This window comes from Heloderma suspectum, chromosome 1 (genome assembly GCF_057233095.1).
Source record: "Heloderma suspectum isolate Gila_16-S chromosome 1, 16-S_ref, whole genome shotgun sequence".
NCBI lineage: Eukaryota > Metazoa > Chordata > Lepidosauria > Squamata > Helodermatidae > Heloderma > Heloderma suspectum.
The window spans coordinates 213,752,079-213,774,908 of NC_139458.1; the positions used below are offsets into that span (position 1 = coordinate 213,752,079).

A 22,830-nucleotide genomic window follows, 5' to 3' on the forward strand; every position below is an offset into this window, starting at 1 on the left:
CCAAACATGGGAACATAAAAATCTTTCCAACGGCAGTGGAGGAAAAGGAAGGAAATGAGTTCGCTCTTAATCACTGCCTGACTATGGTGGCGAGCTTCCTGACCTGTCTTCCTGCGTGTTACTCTCCAAGAATTGCAGGAAATTAGGCATCTACAGTGGAAAGAAGAAAAAGAACCCGCATAGCACTTAGTGTAGAATTTGTAAACAGCTCCACCCAGGAGAGCGAACACTTTGCTTTTCCTGAGAAAATAGCAATCCAGATTATTTTGGCAACAGTTCTCAGAGCAGAAATGCCTGCTTCCAGTTCCCACACTGAACATTCAGTTATCTCCAGTTGCTTTAGGAGCAGGAATAAAATAAAATACGCACACGCTTCAAGATAAGGCAAGGTGAACCTTTTGATGGCGACGGATGGTAGTGAATAAAGATACTGAGATTTATGACGTTTTCACATCCCAGGTGATCGTGCACTAAGAGGTCGCTCTTTGAGGATGGTCATTTTCCCCAGGGGCTAACAGACAAACAATTTATGAGGTGAACATGAGCCAATCATTTTGCACAAAATCTTAAAAGGCTAGATGGCTAGATAGCATCACTGATGCAATGAATATGGACTTGAACACGCTCCAGGAGAGAGCGCAGGACAGGAAGGCCTGGCATGCTATGGTCCATGGGGTCACGAAGAGTCGGACACGACTGAACGACTGAACAAGAGCTCATGTACCACTTATTTTCTGTTTCAGATTCCCGCTCCCAATCTCTTCCCAACTTTAAAAAATCCTGGCAAAACAATACACCTTTATCCATATGTGGTGTATTTGCACTTAAATGCCGGCTGGTTTAAGCAAAGGTTAACCAAATTAATAGGTTGAGTGAGCTGATCCTCTGGTTCTGCTGTCCTGGAGCCACCATCTGTTCCCTCAATCAACCTGCTGCTGGCTGGTGTGATGATACTGCATGTGCAAAAGATGGCGGTTGGGACTGGAGATCAGGCAGTCCCCAAGAGCAGCAGGAGGAAATGCAAGAGGAGTGCCAATTCCAGGGCCTGAATTATGCCAAGCTGGTATTCAGCCTGGCCACAGCCATCAAGATCTATCTCTGGGGGTCTCCAACATGGTGCCCATGGGCACCAACATGCCCACAGACATCTCTTTTGGTGCCCACCAGGCCCCCTGCGCTTCCTGATTTTATGTCTTAAGATTTTTTTAAAGTTTTTTTTTAACAATGTAAAAAAAATCTTAGGACATAAAATTAAAATCAGGAGGGATAGGGAGCCTAGGGGGCATCAAAACAGGTGTCCGTGGGCATGTTGGTGCCCTTGGGAGGCTGGTATGCTGCAATTTGGGTTTAAAAGAGTGGTTTTTGTGTTTTGGAGATTAGACACCACCTCTGCCTCATCTTCGTAGGCAACTTATTTTCCTTTAGCCTCGCCAGCTATACCTGCCGTGACGGCCATTTTATGAATGGGCAAGTTGTATCCCCCCTCCCATGGCAGCCATTTTATAAGAGCACCACAACACTCTCTCAAGATTCTAAATGTGCCCACTGATACCAAAAGTTTGAGGACCCCTGATCTATGCAACAGGGAAGGTTGTAGCTCATTGGCAGACCCCATGTCTTGTTCCAGGGCCATGCCTCCTTGACTTGGTAAGAATAAGGGCTGACATGGGAGGGAGAGGCATGACAAGTAACTGGAGAGGCTCAATAAGCTTTATGAATGGTACATGGTACATGAACTCAATGTGCTTTGTTAAATGCCAAGTGTCACATTCTTCTTGAGAAGATTTCCATAAATAAGCTTCCCATTCATATTTCAAGGGCCAATGAGCTTCTCTTTTTCAGACCTACTGGAATTCACTCAAGCAATTATTGTACCTGGATACACACACAACACACATTTTGATGAACAGCTCATTCAAGATGCTGGTTCTGAAGCAAGCCTACAAACAGGAAGCAATTGAATTTGCGCAGTGCTACAGTTTTGTGGATTTGCCAGAGAGTATGTTGCACCTGTGACTCATTTACAGAAAATGATTGTACCTATGGGCACAGGAACCTGTTTGCAAGGATAGCCCTACCTGTCAAAATAAGAAATATGGAGACGAAGCTTTCTAAAACAGACAATTCCCTGTGTCAGAGAGTCTGTGTGAAAATCTTTGTTTTTAAATCTGTGGAAGTCTGCACTGAAGAAAAGCTGGAGGAGGCATGATGTGCCAATTCTGCAACTTTATTTGCACAACCAGAACACTTTTTGGAAAGTGCCATATTTGTCGTGAAGGTGAAGGGGAGGGGGCTGGAGAAAAGGAAGAATGTTCTAGAGTGTTCTGATGGATGAGAGCTCCTTCCCTGCAGCTGTTGTTGCCACTGTTAGAAAGGAACCAAGCAGCAAGCGTTGGCTTCATCCCCTGAGGCCACACAGAAACCACTACTGCACATGGACACGCAGGGAGGAGCCAGAGCTTTTAGTCTTCCAGAGCTTTCTAGAAGATTCCACTAGTGGCCCGAAAAGACCCATGCCCGAATGTGGGGCTGAGCAAAAACGAGAAAGCAGTCATCTACCAAATTCATTTAGGTTTGGCTACTGCCCACAGGTAAAACACTGCACCTTTCCCCTGTATTAAAGAATGTATGCTCACCTTTAATTAATACAATTCTCAAGATGGTTTACAATGAAAAGGTAGAGTTGTCTCTGAAGTTCTAAATTAGTATTTGAAGCAAATGTGAGGAGGATGTTTTCCTCAGGCAAAATATCTATTTTTGAGGGAAGACCAAAGAGTTTTGATAAGACTACTGAGATTTGCTAGAGGAGGTGTCGTGCATTCCTTGATGTTCACAAAATTTCAGCAAAAGTAAAATATGAAGCAAATTTGAGATGTTCCTCCTCAGGTAAAAAAATCCAAGAGTGAAGCCAAAAGAGTTTTAATCAAAACTACTGAACTTTCTCAGAGGGGTTTTGGATTAGGGATAGAGTCTATTTCTGGTCCATATCACTGTTGCATGCACTCGCTCATAAGTCCGTTCCATTTTGTTTCCATATTAATTTGTGACGTTAAAAAGTCCATACAGAAACCTGCATTTAGATACATATTTAAATACATCATATGAACAGACTCGCATTCCAGAGCTTTCTAGATTCAGCAACATGCACATAGAAGGCTAGATCCAATGGTGGCCTCGCACTAGGGAAATGACTTCTTTGTACAGGTTATCCAGTTTTGGCTCATCCCCTCTGTATGCTACACTTTTGTCCCATACTCCTCGAAAAGCTGCTCCTAAGGGTTGGGGAATCCTCTAGAACAGTAGGAGGCTTTGACACAGAAGGGCAGTAGATGTGGGAATCATCCAAATTCAGGTACTTCACCTTGTGTGAGTGGAAGCTCTTTCTACTAGTGCAAATCCACCACTGGATACAACTCAGATAATGTTGGGATTCACTGATTATGATCTGGCCGCAAGATATTAATTTACTTGTTTCTTGCAGTTTTCTTTATGCCTCAAAGGAAATATCCAAGACACCTTGAGCCATTTCCAGGCCAAACACATTCTACTTTTTATTACACATATTACATTCTTAAATAAAAATGCGTCACATAACTTTTTTTTGCATAGATATCTTACAATATACCAATTTAAAAAAGAATTATGAAACAGACCAGTAACAAAAATAAATCTTCTTCTTCATTAATAATCTTGTAACATTAACATACCACCATCATATAATACAAATAATATTTTTTAAATCTTAAGACTTTTGTACAGCCAAAAAAATTGACAAAGTAATATATTCATATATATATATATATATATTTATATTTATATATAAAAAGCTTAAAAAAAATAAAATGTCAACCAAAAAAGGCAGAACTGAGGGCTACAAGTTTGGGTACTTCTGCGCTATACTAGAAATACCAGAGAAGGCCTGAGAGAATGTGACAGAAGGTTTTTCCAAATGCATTTGGCAGACACATCTGGCAAAAGGAAAGCTGTAGTGCAAAATGAAAGTCCTCCAAGCGCCGTATAGGATTTTTTAAAAGGAAATGACCAAATTTGAACACTAAAAAAGAAATTATATATACCTTTAAAATAAAGAAAACGACTTGGGTGGATTTGTTTGATTGTTAAAGGAGATGTGCTAAGCCAAAACTTTGCTTACATGAAAAATGTTGGATGTACACATTTTCTGATTTCTGACTTGGAGCCTTTCCTTTTTTCATTGTTACTATTTAAAAAAAAATCTCAAAGGCAGGGAGATGTTTCAGGTAATTTCTTTACCAAGCTCCTGAAAGTCTCCCACTCTCTCTCCATCTGCTCCAGTTTGGGAGCTAATCGATCCTAGAGAAGAGGCAAGTCAAACCACCATTATAACTCAGTTGCTCCAATCCAGCAAGCATTTATTCACATTTGGAATCCGATTACATATTTAGAAAACACTCACTGCAAGTACAAAAAAACCCTGTGTGTGTGTGGGACACACACACACACCCTGCTTCTAGTAGACCTAGTTGTACACACAATTCTGGCCCCAATTGAAGATCAATGCATGCAGCAGGAGGTTGGGCATTCACTGCTGCATTCATGAAACCCCCTTTGTGTTAAGGGGGCAGGGTAATTGATGCATGAACCCCCTTCCTCCCTACTGCCTATAATCTGCATGGTAGGAAAATTGCAGGGTGGGAGCTCTCAGATCTTTGGATTAGTGCATTTTGTGAGTGCAAAATGTGTGGGATGGTGATCCTTAATTTAGTCACACAAATTAAAAACCAATCACTGGGGCTTCACCAGCATATGTGGATCTGAGTAAACCACATGCTTATACTGGATTTCACTATTCTTAAATGAGTTTCTCCTTATTTCTCCAGTCCAGTAAAACATTTTGGTGGATGTTCACAGCCAATGAACACAACTGAAAATTAGTCCTGGCTATGCCACAATTTCAAAAGCTTTACAACTATGTGCAAACTCCCCCAGCTTATCTTGTAATTAATTTAGTTTTTCTGAGCTTTCTTAGAAAATTCTTGGAACAAAACTTGAGTGTTCCTGAGCTTTTTTAAAAAAAATATTTTTATTCTTAAGAAAGCTTAGGAAAAAGAAGGAAAGCTTGAAGCCCTCTCTGCCTGTTCCCACCCGCTTCCCAAGCAAACGTAGCCTTCAGAAGGGTGGAACTTGTAGTGGGAAATGCTGGTGGGAAAGGGCTGCTGCAGAAAGGAGAAAATGGTACATCTCTTATCCTGAATTTCTGGGTGCTCTTCAGCATGCTATCAAGCCTCCTGTCCTGTCAGGCTGTGTGGGAATTATGTTTTCCTATGCCCCCCAATTCAATGCAGTGGGCCTCTCTTCTCTGCAGTGACTCCTCTTTGCCACCACCCTCCCCCTTCACAAGGCTAAGCTTGCTTTGGAAGGAGGGAAGGAACTGGTAGGGAGGGCCGGTGAGGATTTCAATATAAGCCAGGCCCAAACTCTGGAGGGGGTTTGGGTTTGGCTCATACTGGGGGCAAGATTTCCAAACTTTCCCATCCTAACTCCATCACTAATATACATCTGATTAGTCCATTTCCAACACTGACCTTTTAGATTGTGATAGGGAGAGTACCTTTTCCCTTGTGATAAGGAGAGTATCTTTTCCCCAACGCGTCATTGCAGGCTGAAAAAAAATAACTGACTACACAACAAACAAGTCAACTGCTTGGTGAGCTGTAATTAGTTCCCCAGTATCAGGAACTAATTTTCAGACACGTAAAAATCTCTCCTCCATCTTTAAACTTTTCAAACTTTTGTACAGTAGTCAGTGGAAACTCTTATGAATCCTTGAAGGTATGATCATGCTTCAGCACCTTATGGGGCAGAGTCTGTCTCTGGCATGATGCATTATACTGGCTGGAGAGATTCCCCGTTCCCTAGAACTGAAAGGTGAAGTTGCCCATTGTGTGCACACACACTTTGTCCTATTAGGGGGTTCACTTAAAGCCCCTCACACAAATGAAAGAATGTATGAGGGCGTTGGAGGTCATGCGACATAGCCCAGGTCCCTGCCACCAACATGTGCACTGCAGCCATGTGAAGGGGCCCCAGTGCATACAGATATATATCCGTGCAGAACTCCTCCATCTAGGGATGGATCCCAGAGGAGCTGTACCTGTATGGTGTTCCTTCTCGTGGCCACAGCCAGAAGGGAAGTGGCATGGAAGGCACACACACGTCAGTGGTATGGAGTGGCCCTATGCAGCATGACCCTGTGACCTCCTCAGACATTATTATAGTGTGAGAGATGGCTTGAATGATCGCCCCGTCTCTGGTCAAACAAAGCGTGTGGGGTTCTGTAGCGTTTCAAAAAACAAAACAAAACACTAAATACCCTGTTTAAACAGTGACAACATTTGGGACAAAAGGAAAGGGGTATATACTCCATAGGTTATGATGCCTCTATTATACCACCTTCAACTTTCTGAAAATATATTTTCCATTTCTAGTTAGAGTCTCCCCTTGCTGATGACACATGTTGGAATAATTTAAGTGCTGCTTACTTTTTGTTAGCCAAATTGGTGCAAAGCTGCTCTGTTCTAATTCCATGGCGTTAAAAAACAAATCCCCCAAACTCATGCAACTCTATCATGTAGTGAAGTCTAGTCTTACAATTTGGTGGTCAGGGATTAGCAGGCACAGAGCTGAAAGAAGTATAAAACAGATAAACAACACACAGGATTATTACAACGGAAAAAAATCTAATTTGAGCATTAACTGGTCCAGTCAAGTGGCCTTCCAGTGAACCATTTGTTTGTCTTGGCTATAGGCTGTAAAAGTGAACAACCACATATTAAACAAAGCACTAAGGGTGCAATCCTATGGCTGCTAGTCAATGGCTACACAGTCATAAGATAGCTCGGTTTCCAGCAACTGACCTCAGAGCCTGCACTCTGAGGTCAGTTCCCGGAGAATTGGCTGGAGAATTGGCGGATCGGCCCTGCGCTCATAAGAGCAGTGCGGAGCAGTGAAAATGGGGCATTCCTGGGATCAGGTCGGTTGAAAATGTTGGTACGACACATACTATGTATCGTCTGGCTGCCGCTTCCTGCGCTCCGAGGTCCCGCAGCTAGACAGCTGAAATCGGCTGTCTAGCCACGAAAGCCGGGTGGGGGGAGCGGGGAGATCTGCTCCGCACCACTCCTCCCGCCCTGCACTGGATAGGCAGTCACCCCCGGGCTCGGAGGTGACCATCGATCCACATAGGATTGTTTCCTAAGGGTGCAATCCTATGCACACTTAGACAGAAAAAAGTCTCCCTCCCAGCCAGCCATTCTGTCTAAACATGCATGGGATTGTGCCCCAAGTGACAGAAGTGTAAAAACTTTAAATTCTCAGGAATGTCTTTTCAGGTGGAGCTTGCAACCATATATACCATACAGATTCATCTATCCAGGTAACAGTCTCTCACATGGGAATAAAAATAAATTTGATGTTCCAGGGAACTGTGTGTTGATACCTGATTTTTGCTCAGTGCAGCTCAAAAGATAAAGGATTTCCCCCCTAAAATGTCACCTCTCACTATGTGATTTCATTCTCAGGGTACTCCTGTACCCCACTTTTCTTCCCAAGTTTGCAGTCTATTCACTCACTGTACACAGCAAAATATATATTCCAGCACAGGCAAAAGCATTCTTATGTAAGCTGACACTATTTCTAAACTCCAGTGGGAGCTGTTACTACCCTCACCAAGCCAGACAGAAATAGGCACTGTTGGTTATTACACCAGGAATAGTTGGAGCTCAGTTTCTTCTGCATGGGGGATATGTCTAGTTTAGGCGCTTGAGTGCATGTGCACACACAGAGCGCGGGAGTGTAGAACCTGTGTTCTGGCAGTATACCCAATTTTTTAAAAAAATCAAAAGTGTTGAAATGTTTGTTATTTAACGAACATGAGCAGGACACTCTTAATTCCTGACTCCAAGATCATCACAAATAAGTTTTTTTTAAATCCACCTGTTTCTGAAATTACAACAGGTAATAACATTCTTGATATGGTCCTCCTTCCATCCCATTGCTTTTGGGGAAAAATGAACCATTGCTCCAATCCCATGAGAGAGAGAGAGAGAGAGAGAGAGAGAGAGAGAGAATGAAGGGAGGGAGGAAGGGAAGGGAAGGGAAGGGAAGGGAAGGGAAGGGAGAGAAAGAAACTTGTTAAGAGTGTTGGGGCCAAATCTTGCAGTCTCTAATGAGATTGGACATGTTCGACAAACCTAATAAGGAAAGGCAAGATCCTCAGTGCCCCCACCCCACCATGTGACTGTCGTAAAAAAAAAAGTCAGGTTTTTTTTCGGAGCCAATTTTAACAAAGGATCTGTCAGAAATGAGCAGCACAAATGACAAATAAATTATTGACGTAAAGAATGCCATGTGACTGACCGATAATGCAATCTTCTGGAGCAAACTTGCAAACTGGCACACTGAAAATGGGATGCAGAACACCTCTGCTACTGAAGCAACAAGAACACTGCCTCTCCAGCCACAAGGCTCACTGGCTGCTCCTTGCCAGTGTGCCTCTCTCTACAAGCGCGATTCACACACTGCTCCAACAGCAGGGATGCCCAAGTGGAATGCCACGAGTCAACGTCTGGTCCCTTCCCTGTTTTCTCCTTCTATACCTCCCTGTGTTAGACTAGGAGATGAGGTGCCAGCTCTTACTTTGCCAGTTCACCTCCTACTGGGAGCATTGGATGAAGACTGGCCGCCAGGGCTGTACACATTGGCCAGCATTGCCATAAAGTAAGAAATCCTCTCCTTTTAAAATCCAATGTGTATAGGATAGTGAAAGCCAAGAGGACAGGTGGTGAAATTAAGTTCTTGAAATATCTACAAACACTCTCTTCACTTTCCTCAGAATTTGTAATATGAAAAATGAAACCCTAAAAAGCATGATCAATTACTGTTATGGCACCATCAGGCATGATTTTCTTTTTGTAGGTCTGGGATGGGGAACTTGTGGTCCACCAGATGTTGTTTGACTGCAACTCCCATCATCCCTCACTATGGATGATGCTGGCTAGGACTGATGGGAGCTGAAGTTCAACAACATCTGGAGGACCAGACATCCCCCACCCTTGCTGTAGGTGGTCAAACCAAAATCTCAAAAAGAGTGGGGTGGGGTTTGTGCATCTTCCAGTGCAATCCTAAACACGTTTATTGGAAGGTTGTCCCATTAACTTCCATGGGACTCCCTTCTTAGTATGATTAGGAAGGCAGATTGAGCCTATCAGTGGCAACTGGTAAAGTGGTTCACTGTAAGTAAGAGGCTGCCACTGCTGAAGGGGACTAAGGGGAGGGGGACCTGACAGCCTTACTGGTGGGAACTGCAGAGTAGTAATGAAGACATGGGGCATAGCTACTGACTGGACAGCAGCACCAAGTGTGGGCCACATGGACCATGGTGGGTGCTGCTGGCGCATTAATAGTCACACACTGGCATGGTGAGAACATAGCAGCCTCCACACCTCCTCCTCCAGCACCACCACGATGCAATGCCTGCCATGAAAGCTATCGGGTTCCTCTTTCCCTCGGTCACTACTGAGCAGTAGTGGTCTCTTACTTCTTGGCTCACCATCACTGGCTGCAGATGGATCCTTCACACATTCACCCAGGAGTAAGTCTAGTTTATTTTAACTGGTCTTACTTGCAAATAAGTGTGCATTATCATCCCACTAATATTGGAAAGCCATTAGAGATACGGTCAATAGAAGAACAATACAGAAATCCAAATCCACTACTGTGGTGTTTCTGAATTAAGTATGCAAAACAACAGAATTCTTGCTATGACTTGCCTAGAATAAGGCTTTCCAGCCATCTAAAGAGTATTGATGATTTCACATTCTGCTGCACTTAGTAGAGAAGTTAGCAAGACCGCAAATGACAACAGGAAGTAAATCAATATTGTTCCTTTTCATTTCCCTAGCTTCCCACTCCTGCCCACTTTTAATTATTTAAAAGACAGGTTTACATTAAATTTGTTGCCAACTCTTATAGATGATCTCTACACATTCTAGAGACAACAGGATTTAACAACATTTTAGGTGATGACATTCCTGGACTACTGTCATGACAAATATGTATGCACATTATGCAGGATTCTACAAGAAGAATTTCTTGGACAGTATAGATTTTTCATTTAACACACTGACTAGATGTTCTGTCATCTCCCTCAGCTGATATTCTAAACCGGTCATACAATATTCAAATACCAAGGTACAGGTCTCTCAAAATGCCCATTGAACCCCTGGGTGGAATAGAAAATATGCAAACACAGATATAGAGAACTACAAGATTGTCAGCAAACAGTGTTCCAATATTTTCTAAATCATTGTTAACCATAAATCTTTGGAATAAAACTTAGATCTCTCCCTTATTCTTAAATGCCAACATTAATTGCCCTTGTAGAGATGGTTAGATTTTGGTCCATTTCTCATCCCATCATTAAGGGCCACACCTTGTATTTGCAACACAAATGGCCACTGACAGTCACAGTGTACACAGGAACTCTGATCCAAAAACTTGCTAGTTTGGTGAAATCAAAGATGGAAAGAAAGCCAAAAAGGCTAAGTGCTAAGAATCCCTGTGTCTGTACTTACATCATACAATTTTAGATATTCTGTATATAAAAAAAGAATCTTTTAAGTTTTTGCATCCTAAACATTAATTAGGAAATTAGTGAACAGTCAGCAAGTCAAAAAACAGTCAAAAGGAGGGCAGTGAGCTAGTTTAGTGAGTGGAAGAGCAGCAACCAAGGGAGAATCATGTGCCGTTTCATATCTCGGCATGTCTTGCAGGGATGGTCCCACATTATTAACATACACAACCATTCCCAATGACTAACTCTCCACCTGCATGAGAGATAGTTTGAAAAGGCAGTCTTTGGAATCAGTGCCAGCTCCAACTAGCTAGAATAGACATGTATATATGGTGTGTGTGTGCGTGCGTGCGTGCGCGTGTGTATAAAGTACCGGGAAATTAATCCACTTTGAGCTACAACCAAATTATCTACAAGATTCAAGGATGAGCCTGATGCCTCCATTGATCACTAAATGGTACAACCATTGGTCAAAGTGGACCCATGCATTATCTATTTTTAAATTTTTGCTTAAACTTATCATTTGGAAGGAAGTTGGTGCTCACCAAAAAGCCAATCCCTTTCATCAACTATAACATGTCAGAAGAGTGGGAACATTGTATCACCTTGATAAATAGGAAAGGAGAACCTAGGCAGGTTATGTTCTCTGGAGCAGAATGCTGTATGGGATTTATTTTAACTGGAAGAGGTTCTCACTTTTCCACCCATGATGATCAGTAGTAACATTTCTACAGATCTGCTCAACCCAAAAATATATATCTTGCAGGTGCAAGACACACAAATAAGTTACCAGACATTTACTGGGTAAAAGGGCTAGCAAGGACAAGTGACCAGAGCTGCTAACCAATCATTGTGGGCTGCAACAAGCATGCCTCCCATGGTGCAGAAGGAAAACCTGAAGTCATGCCTGAGTGATAGAATCCAAGACAGATATCCAGGTGTGTAAATGAGTTCTGAGGAACACGGAGAAAAGGTTCAAAGCTTCCAAACAAGCTTTCTTTCAAGTTTTCATTAGGCAATTAAATAGGAAGTCTGAACTATGGCAAAATGGTGATGCCTCCAAAGATATACTGTGGTGTTGGTCAGGGACTTCGCTGGCCAACCACTGTGAAATCACATCAGCAGTTTCCATAGTCCCCTACTGCACATGGTGTGTGCAATAACCAAATATCAAAATTGAAGGAACAAAACAAAGCAAAAAAATATATCCGTGACGAAATCTACACCGGTTCAAGCAAGAAAGGTGGTAGGCGTGTCCTAGGTGTCACTGCACAGTCTACTGCCAATTAAGGCCATTGGTATTGACTGAAACGGATCTTGACAGCTCTGTTCTATGAAGAGCCAGAACAAGAGCAGTTCAAAGTGTTCTTGAGGAGTCTCAATGCATCACTGTACTTAAGGGAGTCTCAAAAACAAAAACAGAAAGGAACCAAGACATATTAACATTTTGGCTACCAAACTGGGATTTGGTTTTTCTAGGTCATTAGTTTTCCCTCCAAAATCTATTTAAAAAGAAAAGTTACAAATTTGCAACTCCAAAATCACGTTCCTCCACCCTCATCAAGTTGCACTGAGCAGCATGTTACTTCTCCCATTGCTGTTCACCTGCAGGGAATCCTCTTCCATCTGCTTTGATTTCTATTGGCAATAAACAGGGAACAAAAATCCAAGAGTCCTGAATCATCATAAGCAACTGTTTATGTCTTACTGAATTCTCCTGCACCCCTTTTCCTCTCACATATCTTCTGCCTTCCAGATGGGCAAGGCATTGAGAATAGATGTATGTAATTAAGTATAGTTGGGTGTATGACAGCATTTAGTGCATGTTTTGTGTACAGAGGTTTACATGTGATCAAGTTCTCTTCTCCTGAAAGGCAGCAAGAGACAGGCAATTCTGTTCTGCCCTTCTTCCCATAACGCTTAGGTCTGACTGCATCTGGGCCACACTGAATGATCTCAGTTATTTAGATGTGTCTCTTCATATGGAGAGCAAGGTGATCAGACCTTGAAAAACACCTGCAAAAATAAATACAAAAATAAGATCAGGGTTGAACCACATACAGTTGTTCAGACTTTGCTCCTAACTGCATACAAGATTATCAACAGGATGGAAAACTCTCTGCTTACAGCTGCACTGTACATTGCAGAATTTGCAATGCACCTGGTACACACCGAGCACTCTAGAAATAATAAGCGACGACGAATTTAGCTTGCAATTTCAGTTCTGTTGTAACCACCACATTTCAGAAGGCAATAAGCTTTCAGCCCTCAAAACTATAAAAAAAAAAAACCTTAAAGAGAAGGTGAGGGAGACAATGCCATAGGTTTGGACTTCATATAGACTGTCTCCAGTGAGATTATCCTAGAAGTGACCTTCACCTGGTGGTTAGGGAGCTGCTTTTAAAGGACAAGGTCTGATGCTGTTGCAGGACTGGCTGAATACTGGAACCAGGTGGTTGGGACCAATTGTGTAGGTCCTCTCCTCCCCCCCGCCCAATAATTGCCTAGCTAGGAGGAAGGGTAATCATCAGGCAGGAAGAAACCACATAATTGGTCCCATCCATGGAAAGCCAGCTCCTAAGTGGTTGGTGGCATTTCATATGGCCATTACGTAGTACTATTTTATCCATACTGCCTACTCAAAGTTATGTTTGAGCCTACCATAACATTAAGAACTTTATATCTATAGGCAAAGGGCTGACTGTTCAGAAACCAAGTTGGTCACGCTGAAGTTTCCTACCCCCCTTTCCTTCCTGCATTCTGATTCCTAACTTAAGAACTCATGTTGAGACTGAACACATACACCATTTGTATCCAAAACGAACATAAAAAATCTAAGTGACTGAATACTAGTTCATTCCCCAATATTATATCCAAGTGGCCTCTTGAGCTTCACATGGAAGCATTGCAATGACTCCATATGTGACTGAACCTGCAGCATCTACCTGGGAACATGGTTATACTCCATGTTTAACTCTTAGAAATACTTCATGACCAACAAGTCAGCCTCCCAACCCCTTCTCCCCATCCCCCATGCTTGTTTTGTAACATTTTGCCTGATGAAGCAATCTGGATGACTTAAAAGCTTGTCCCAAATTTTGTGCATACTTGGATGGTACTAATAAAAGACCATAAGATCCTGACCATGGATTTTGGAATTTCTCTTTGAGAGATGTGTAGCTGCAAAATGATGGACTAAAAACAAAACACAAGAAATTGATAGCTAATCTAACTGAAGTTGGAATCCAAATAGGGGAATTAATCAGGGCTCAGTCCTGAAACTGATTTTGAATCTTAGCTCTGGAATGGGGGGCACAAGAAAGAAGAGAGTATTTATTCCCTGAAAAAGTACCACCACCCACTACCAAATGACTGTGGCAGGGGAGAGGGCTTCCAGACCAAAGCACATGGTTTCCATGTACCTCTGAGCTCTGAGTTCTCTCATTTTAGAAATTAAAGCACCAGAGATCAAATCTTTTATTGGGCCAGTAAGTTGGAACCCTGGATAACTTTCATGTTCCAAGAAGGGGTACTGCATTGCCTTCTTTGGTGGGAAACAAAGCTTTATTATAATCTATGTGTTGTAATTCAGAAGGCTCGCTGTAGCTAGAATTTTTTACTAGCAGCAGCATACCAAATAAGTCCTGGTGCAGCAAACCTTCCAGTCTGTAAAATTTGACAAAGAAACACAGTTTAGCTATTAGCAATGCCACAGCAAACAGCAATTTTGAAGGACTGCCAGGAAGACAGACCGTAGTTGGCATTTTGGTACTACAAATTTTGATAAAAATCGTTCAAAACACATAGGCTCTTACATATAACAGAAGATTATGCCTCTTCCTGCTAATCAAGTTGACACTGAAACAGAGAGTTCCTTTAGTAACAGCAGCTAAATATTATGGATTGCTTGCTTAAAAGTTAACCTTAACTCCTAAAAAGGGTAGCTTTGATACAGGTTGGTAACATTGAGATAAACTTTTAAAAGAAAAAGATCTTGCTATTTTCATCAGTTAATACACTTCTTTGTTTAAATACAGCTAAAATAACCTCATGCACACTTTTAACAATGTTTATATACAGCTCCCAGTTACATCATAGTGCTGATCCCCACAGAAATTACTTGGTGTTTGGAATGTCCAACTCCACGACAGGTCTGTTGTAAGGAAGGATGACTGAGATAAGGTATGTGATGTGCCTCAAGCACTTGAAACATTAAACATTTAAACATTAAACAACAACAGAGATTCTTGAGTAGACAGGAGGCTATGATTCAGCTAGAGTTAGAGAAGGCAGCAAACATGGAAGAATGCTAAGACAGATAGTAATGTAGGCTAATTTACATTGGAAAATATTCTGATGTCCTAGAACAGGGTTGGGCAGAAGCTAGACCTCCAGATGGTTTGGACTTCAACTCTCAGAAGCCCCTGCCAGCATGGCCAACGGTAAGGAATGGTGGGAGTCCAAAACAGCTGGAGATCTATTTTCTGCCCCTCCCCTGCCCTAGAGAGTGATTTAATTTAGCAAGTTTATTTTACTTGTATTTAGTAAACAAAGCCAAAAAAAGTACCGTGTTATTTTTTTTGTCACAATACACCACAAGTATTTGAACTGAAATATTTGAGGAATTAAGGCACATGATTTAAATGCTATCTTATGTTGACATTTTTACTGGAATATTTGTAAAAAAAATTACAGAAAATACTATGTGTGTCCCTTACATTGTTTAAATTTAAGGGGAACAAAGGAAGGTACTGAAAACAATTGACACGCTAATGAATTCTAGCAAAAAGGACATATGCTGATATCCACTCGTCCTATTTCAACAGAGTTCATCTCTCACTGAGGTTGTTGGGGCACCTTCAGTTTCACTGTTACTACTTATTAGTTCCATTTCACACTGAGACTTATATGTATTTCAATGACATACATGTCTCTCACATACCTATTAAGGATATCCAGCTCAAAAACATTAATTGCAACTAAGAGAAAAGACAGAAAGGATATTGTCATTGAAAGAACTGTGGTGGCACCTTGGTCCTCCACTCACCTTGATGTTTGCAGGGGGTGGGGGTGGGGGTGGGGAATTATATTCCATATGGTATGCAAGATCTCCCCCAGGCAGACAGAGCATTTCAATAGAAATACCCAGCAAAAACTAATAGGCAGTTTATTGAAATAATACCTAAGGCACTCTAGAGATTGTCTTTCAGTTCCCCTTGGGGCCATCTCTGCTCCTTTGCTGCCTCCAAAACACACACACCATTTGAGTTACATATGCTGATGCTGAACGGCAGCACAACACTTTGCCAGCTTACAACAGTATGCTCACCTGAGATGTAAGACACAGCTGGGATAATGAATTGCTGGTGGGGGGGAGGAGTGTGAGAGGGGAAAACCTTTTCCCCCCAATTAGGAAAGTTCTAAATATTTATTTAAAGCATTTCTATACTACCCTTCAATACAAAATATTAATGTAGGTGTCGGATGAGCCTCCCTGGGGAAAGTGTTCCACAAGCAGGGTGCCACAACCAAAAAGGCCCTCTCAAAACATCAGGGCACCTATCAGGTACATACTTATAATGTATACTGACAATTTTGCATGACCAAAATCTGCTCTCTTTAACCAATCCATGGCACACATGCTCACGTAGCAAACAAGTGGCAGATTGGTACAATCAACCATGTTGAAAAAATCTGGAGAGAACAACGACGCACATCCATCTACCGTCTTCTCACACACATATGCCACGATTAGCAGAAATATTATTTTTCATTTTAACATTTGTGTCTTGCCTTTCATCCAAAGGAGTCAAATCCATATTTTACAGCACAACAATCCTGAACAGCAGCCTTCCCCAATCTTGTGCCTTCCATATGTGTTAGACTACAACTCTCATCATCTCTAGCCAGGACACTCGGTTGGGAAAGGCTTTGCCTGTGGTTCGCCTGTATGGCCAGCTAGGTTTCCCACAGGCAAACCAAACACTACCAAATAGACCCACTAACCCTTTTTGGCTTTCATGGTAAACTCTTTTGGGTCAGCAAGGAGAGGAGGTTTATCTCAAAAAGTAGAGTGCGGGGAAGGATAGCAGTTCAAACAGAAGGTCTAAATGACCACATAGTGCCCCTATATGCTGCTTCAGTCTCCACTTTCACACAACAATTAAACTTCTGCTGATCATTGCGGGATGGAGAGGAATAGGTTAAAACAAGAGCTATCACAAGTCATCTTGCAGGTATAAAGTGAAGCAGGACTTTTATCAGCTAGGTTGTCAGGTTAGGAAAAAACATCCTTATTCAGTTAATCACACAGACTTATTTTCTCTCACAAATGAGAGCTTAAAAGAGATTATGGCTGCCTGCTCCTGAGAACAGGGAAGGAAGAGTAAGAGTAATGAAAGCAAATGTTACAATCAAAGCCAGCACAATTAAATAAAAAGGAACATCATTCTGCCAGTTTGAATAAAGTTTCTTGGATAAGCAGTAGGACTCTCATTCCCACAGATAATTTAACATGGAAAAATATGACAGAATATATTTGATAGGAAAAATGTGATTGTTCATATGGCAAGGTTTCTCTCAACATCTACCTATCCCCCCCTGTTCTTTGGAGATTTGTTAAGTGTTTATTTCATCTCCCTGTTCAAGATGTATACCCTTACTGTGATTAGGGAGAAAACCACTCAGGTTAAAGGCTCCCCTGCACTTGTATGGAGCACTAGCTCTTTCAGAGACTGGATCAGGTCAGATCAGTATCTATGCCATCTGCTGAATCCCCATTTGTTGGTTTTCGCTACAGTTATATTTATTACTTTTTTATCTCGCCATTTCTAAGTTACTTAGAAAGGCATATATGGTTCTCCCCTCTCATTTTACCCTTACAACAATCCTGTGAGGTAGGTTAGGTAAAGAGAGGGAGTGGGGCCCACCAGCAAGATTTGTGGCTGATTGGAGATTTGATATCACTCTAATCTCTACACCACAAATAGCGTAGGAAGACCCTGGGGCAGAACAAGGCAGAGTAGGTAAAGGAACCAAAGGGTAGAAAGAGATAACCTTGTGTACGATCCCCCAAACTCACTCAAAAGCATTTGGAAAACTTTTGACAATACAGGGCTAAAGGAACTCCCCTCTCCGGTTCTCTTCTAGGCTAGTCTGAATCGTTCAGGAAAGTGGTGTGTGTGTGTGTGTGTGTGGGGGAAATTAGAGGCAAGCCCCTCCATCCCCCAACCCTTACATACATTAGACGAAGTACCTCTACCACCCAAATCCAAAAGGACCACTGTCCAAAGAGCTACTTCAGGCAAGCCCAAGGCACTTTGAACAGCAGACACTCCCCCTCATATCATGAACCCACAGTTTCAAATGTAGTTTGCTACATGGCCTGGAAGGCCACCACGCCAAAAATATAACCCAGAATCTGCCTTGGGCATGTAGAACTGGTTGTGTGGTACTTTTGACAGTAGCCACTATAAAATACAGACACCACTGTGCTCAATGGATTGAATAATATTACACCAAAGAACCAAGGGAAAGGGTTAATTATAGCACTGAAAATAGTTTGGCCCAAGGTCAGGAACTTGCCTGGCTTCTCCTTAAAATATAACAATGACAAGAAAGCAGCAGTTTCACTCCAAGATGTCAATTCCCTGACTGCTTAGAACTAGTATAGTTCCACCAACATCAATGGAACAACAACTGTTTGAGTATTCTCCCAGTGCCCCCAAAGAAGAGGGGACAAATCTTCCTTTGTCAACCAAAGGAATGCATAGAAGAGGCAAAACTCCAGAGATCTTCTCTTTAGTTTATGTTATCCCTCATTCTAAACAAACAAAAGCATAGTCTAAGTATCTACACATAAAAGGCAAAGATAGGCAGTGCTAGCAGAGAGCAGGGGACTCTCACCTCACTTGGTGGGCTGAATGAAGGCCTCAGACAGACAGGATGTGAAAAATGATCAGCTTTCTTTCTCATTAAAGAGCAGGTCCCTGTTTATGTCCAGTGTACCCTCTTCTCCATGCATGAGCCTTGGTGGTCTAATGTGCTCAGGAGCTAAATAGATCTTTGATTGTGTTATAAGCATTTTCTTATTGCAGTGGAGATCTTGAGACAGCTTTAAAAAGATGGGTAATTTTCTAAAAGCTGCTCACGATGTTACACATATAAATAGAATTTTAAAAAATGGCACAGCCAGATGTAACTCTATTATCTGATTATTGCCTCAGTAGGATCTTGGCTTTAGACTGGGCATGGCCAGTATCGCCAATTAGGTGGCTTACTGCTGGCAGTATCAGTGCTATCAGGTTTTATTGTTGGGAAGTTTGTTCCTCACTGCTCATCCAATATTTTATTTTACCACTGAGGGTCAGATGTTCTAAAGTACATTGAGCCAAGTACTCCAATTTAGAATTCTAGATATTAACAGTCATATTTCAAAAGTAACCAAGAACTCAAGTAACTTCTTACCAGGAACCTGTGACTGCTAAAGACAGTTTCAAACAACAGCTGTTTACCTATAAATGTAAACAGTGAGTAGGCAGTCATACTATATTCCTATTATGTAAATATACTAACAGAAGTCTAAATAAATAACCGTTATTGTCTTCATTCCCTTTTAAAGTTATGGTGAACACAGAGAGGTTTATAACCACAACATTCTTGATCCTACAAATAGTTCCCTTGTGTTTTTATTATGTTTTATTGTTTCCATGGAGTTCTGCAGTATATATTAGACGTAGGTGTTTTGTAATTTAATTAAGGGAAAGTTTCATGTTCTTCATTGCAATATTTTAAGTTAATGAGTTTACTACAATACTACAAACCAGTTTTGTTTTTATTTGTGCTTTCATTTTTGTGATTGTGGGTGCTATATATAATTTGAGTTCATTAATGTTTCTGTACCTAGCATCTTGGACAGCCAGTGTGGTGTAGAAATGAGAGTGTTGGACTGGGAGCTGGGAGATGCGGGTTCTAGTTCCCACTCAGCCATGGAAGCTCACTGGGTGACTTTGGGCCAGTCACAGACTCTCAGCCCAACCTACCTCACAGGGTTGTTGTTGTGAGGATAAAATGGAGAGGAGGAGGAGGATAATGTAAGCTGCCTTGTGTTCCTTGCAAGAGGGAAAAAGTGGGATATAAATGCAAAAAATAAATAAAAAATAAATATGGCTTATTTCTCCTAGTGCCCCCAAGGAAGATGTAAACCAAACACACTGGGCATTTTCTGCCTATTCGCATACAAAGCAGGGGTAGAGGCATATTTTTTTACAACAAAAGATATGTGTGGATGAAGGGAGCTACAAATTAACCACGTCTACCTTTCCTCCCCATTCTCTGTTGTTTCATGCACTTTTCTCCTCGCTGGGCTCTTATGATGGAAGAAGTGAGTGGAGCTGGGAAGAAAAGTACCTGAAGTGACAATGGGGCACAGAAGACCAAAGCAAAAAAAAAAAAAAGGGGGGGGATGGTTCAGTTTTCTGTGTGTGTGTGTGTGTGTGTGTGTGTGTTCTGTTGAAAACATCAGACCCAACCCATCCTCCTGCTTAGAATGGTGCAGAGAAAGAAATAATGAGTGCAGTCATGCTGTGTTTTAGAGCATAATCCTATACTTGCCTACCTGGAAGTCAGTCCTACTGAATTCAATAGTATGTACACCCAGGAAAGTGGGTCTGGGACTGCAGCCTACGTCTTCTTGGGCTCTTCTCAGCACTTCACCTCTAACTGTGTATCATGTCAATGGTGGGAGCAAGCAGGTGAGATTTCCTAGTAACCACAGAACAGACTCCCCTATAGGTTGAGGTTTATTCACTTTACTGGACTATGGACAGCTGTCTGTCCTAGCCAGTCTTGCCTAGTAGAAAAATGAAATGTTCACATGTGATATAAAAAGAGCATTAAAAAATAAACATTTTGCTAATGTATCAGCTTTGAACATTATGAACTTGCCTTATGCCAGTTGGTCCGTCTAGGCCAGGGCTGACTATTCTGGCAGCAGCTTTCAGAGGTCTTGGGCAGAGATGTTTCCCAGTTGGAATACCCCCATATCCTTATACTGGAAATGCCAGGGACTGAACCTGAAACCTCACTGGCCTACTAGGCGGGGGCTGGCTTTCCCACTAGACATCTGTCCAAGGAAATGGAATCAACCTTGGCATGTTTGGAGAATGCACCCTATAACTGCAAGGTAATTCTGCAGGTGCAAGAAAACATTACAGTACCTTCAGATAACCCTAGTTTTTTCTTTGGGGGGGGGAATCAGAGGCAAATATTGTATTTTTAATTTTTTTAAATGAATTTTACCTAAGTTTCCTTGAGGGCAACTCCCAAGTAAAAAGACAGGATAAACATCGAGAATAAGTAGTAACTGTTACCTGTCACAATGGTTGCACTTAAAGGGCTTTGCCCCTGTGTGTTTCCTGTAGTGCCGCGTGAGCTCATCACTTCGTGCAAAACGCCACTCACACCCTTCCCACGAACACTTGTAAGGCTTCTCACCTGCAGAGAAGAGGGAAGTAGCAGATTAGTGCTGGGCAAAAACTGGAGCTGCATGCCCATCCCTACCGCCACCGACATCCCACAAGCTAATAGGCATGGCTGCCACCGACATCATGGCCACTCCAAGTTACTTCAGCACTATGAACAAGGGAGAAGCCTCTACTCCAGCTCTTCTCTGGGAACTCAGGTGATCCATCTATGAAGACAGTGAAAGGTGAAGTGCCCCCATAACACTACACTCAAAGACTAAAAGCCATGGAGGACTCAAGAGCACATTGCCCCAGACAGCTGTGCCTATTCTATATTTCCATTTGCAAAAGCACAACTTTCTCACCACTCCCCATTAAAAAAAAAAGTTACAATCCTTATGACTGCAGAGGTCAGCAACATGTTAACACCTGAAATCTCAGACTTCAACCAGAGGGCCGACCTTCGTAGTTCTTGGTCCTTTCCTATCACCGACATAAGTAGAGTTATGAAAGCTTAGTAAGTATATACTTATACTCTTAATTTGCATGATTTATTCAGCTTGCAGAATTGGCATTTTTGTCACAGAATTTTGATTTGGGGGGAAGTGACATTAGTGCACACACACAGCCTGAGCACGCATTTCACCAGTAGCTCGTGCACAATTCTGGACAAATGATTCACAACAATGAAACAGATTATTTTAATGCCTTAAATATGGGTGGATATTTTCATTTTTAAATAATCATTAAAATAAAGCAAGACTGACACTAGAGAGCTTCATTTTCAGATTCCCACATTGGTTTCACACACAAATTAATTATTGCTCACATGAGGCAATGTATGCACCAACTGACAGCTTCCATGACTAATTGTGATCATTGCAAGCTCCAACCAAATAAACCATTTTGTGTGCAATCAAGGACAAAATATTTTAAAGTGTCATTTACCTAAAACCATTATTTCATTGAATCCCTTTTTATATACTGAAGGCCAAACTGACTTCTTCCTTTTTTAAAATGAAATATAGCTATGGGGGGCTGCCAATTTTATCTGAGCAGTGGCACTGCAGGAAGGAGCATTTGACACTTTTCCCTTGGTGTGTTTTCTCAATTAACTCTCCTTGTCTAGGTTTCTCTCTCTCTCTCTCTCTCTCTCTCTCTCTCACACACACACACACACACACACACACGCAGCACTGTAGCTGGGGCAGGAGAATTTGATTAGGAATAGCATTTAAAAGACTAATTTTCCAGGGCCAAAGCTTCACTGCAACAGGCAGCCCCCTGTGGCTCCATTTCATTAAAACAACAACAACGAAGGAGATCTAGATCCAGGTAGGAATATCGGAGAAATTCACAATGGATTCAAACAGGTTTGGATTTCTCCGAATCTAACGTGCGGATTCTGTAGTGGACCACCTTTTTCTGAGTCACATAGATTCCGCGGACTGGTTTTTCACTTTTGAGGGGATTTGCACTAATGCACATTAGTTACTACACATTAGTATTAATACAAATTAGCGGTAGAATGGGTTTGAGAAAATCAGTGCATTCCTAGCTCTAGGTACTGGGAGGTCCTACCCAAGCTGCCTTGGTGGGCCACTCAACAGCTCCCCCCCCCCCCGGTGCTCAGTGCTTGTCGATTACTAGTTGGCATGCAGGCTGCTACCTACTTCTTGTGGTGGCACTGAGTAGTTGTCAATGCCATCTTAATTATGCCAGTCCCACTCCTACATGCGCATGTCAGACAGGGCT

The 22,830-nt window shown here is 42.0% G+C and overlaps 1 protein-coding gene across 2 annotated transcripts in view; it reads right to left on the reverse strand.

The window, feature by feature from the left end:
- Positions 1 to 2,786: 2,786 nt before the first annotated feature.
- Positions 2,787 to 22,830, reverse strand: part of KLF7 (KLF transcription factor 7) — an 82,726-nt gene continuing 62,682 nt past the window's right edge. The window contains exons 3-4 of one of the 2 annotated variants that reach the window (XM_084818731.1): positions 20,983 to 21,106; positions 2,787 to 12,628 (exon numbers count right to left, since the gene is read on the reverse strand). In XM_084818731.1, coding sequence (XP_084674857.1) covers positions 12,577 to 12,628; positions 20,983 to 21,106 — 176 coding nt within the window. In that variant the 3' untranslated portion in view covers positions 2,787 to 12,576. The remainder of the gene's footprint in view (positions 12,629 to 20,982; positions 21,107 to 22,830) is intronic. The other variant, XM_084818722.1, reaches the window with a different exon arrangement.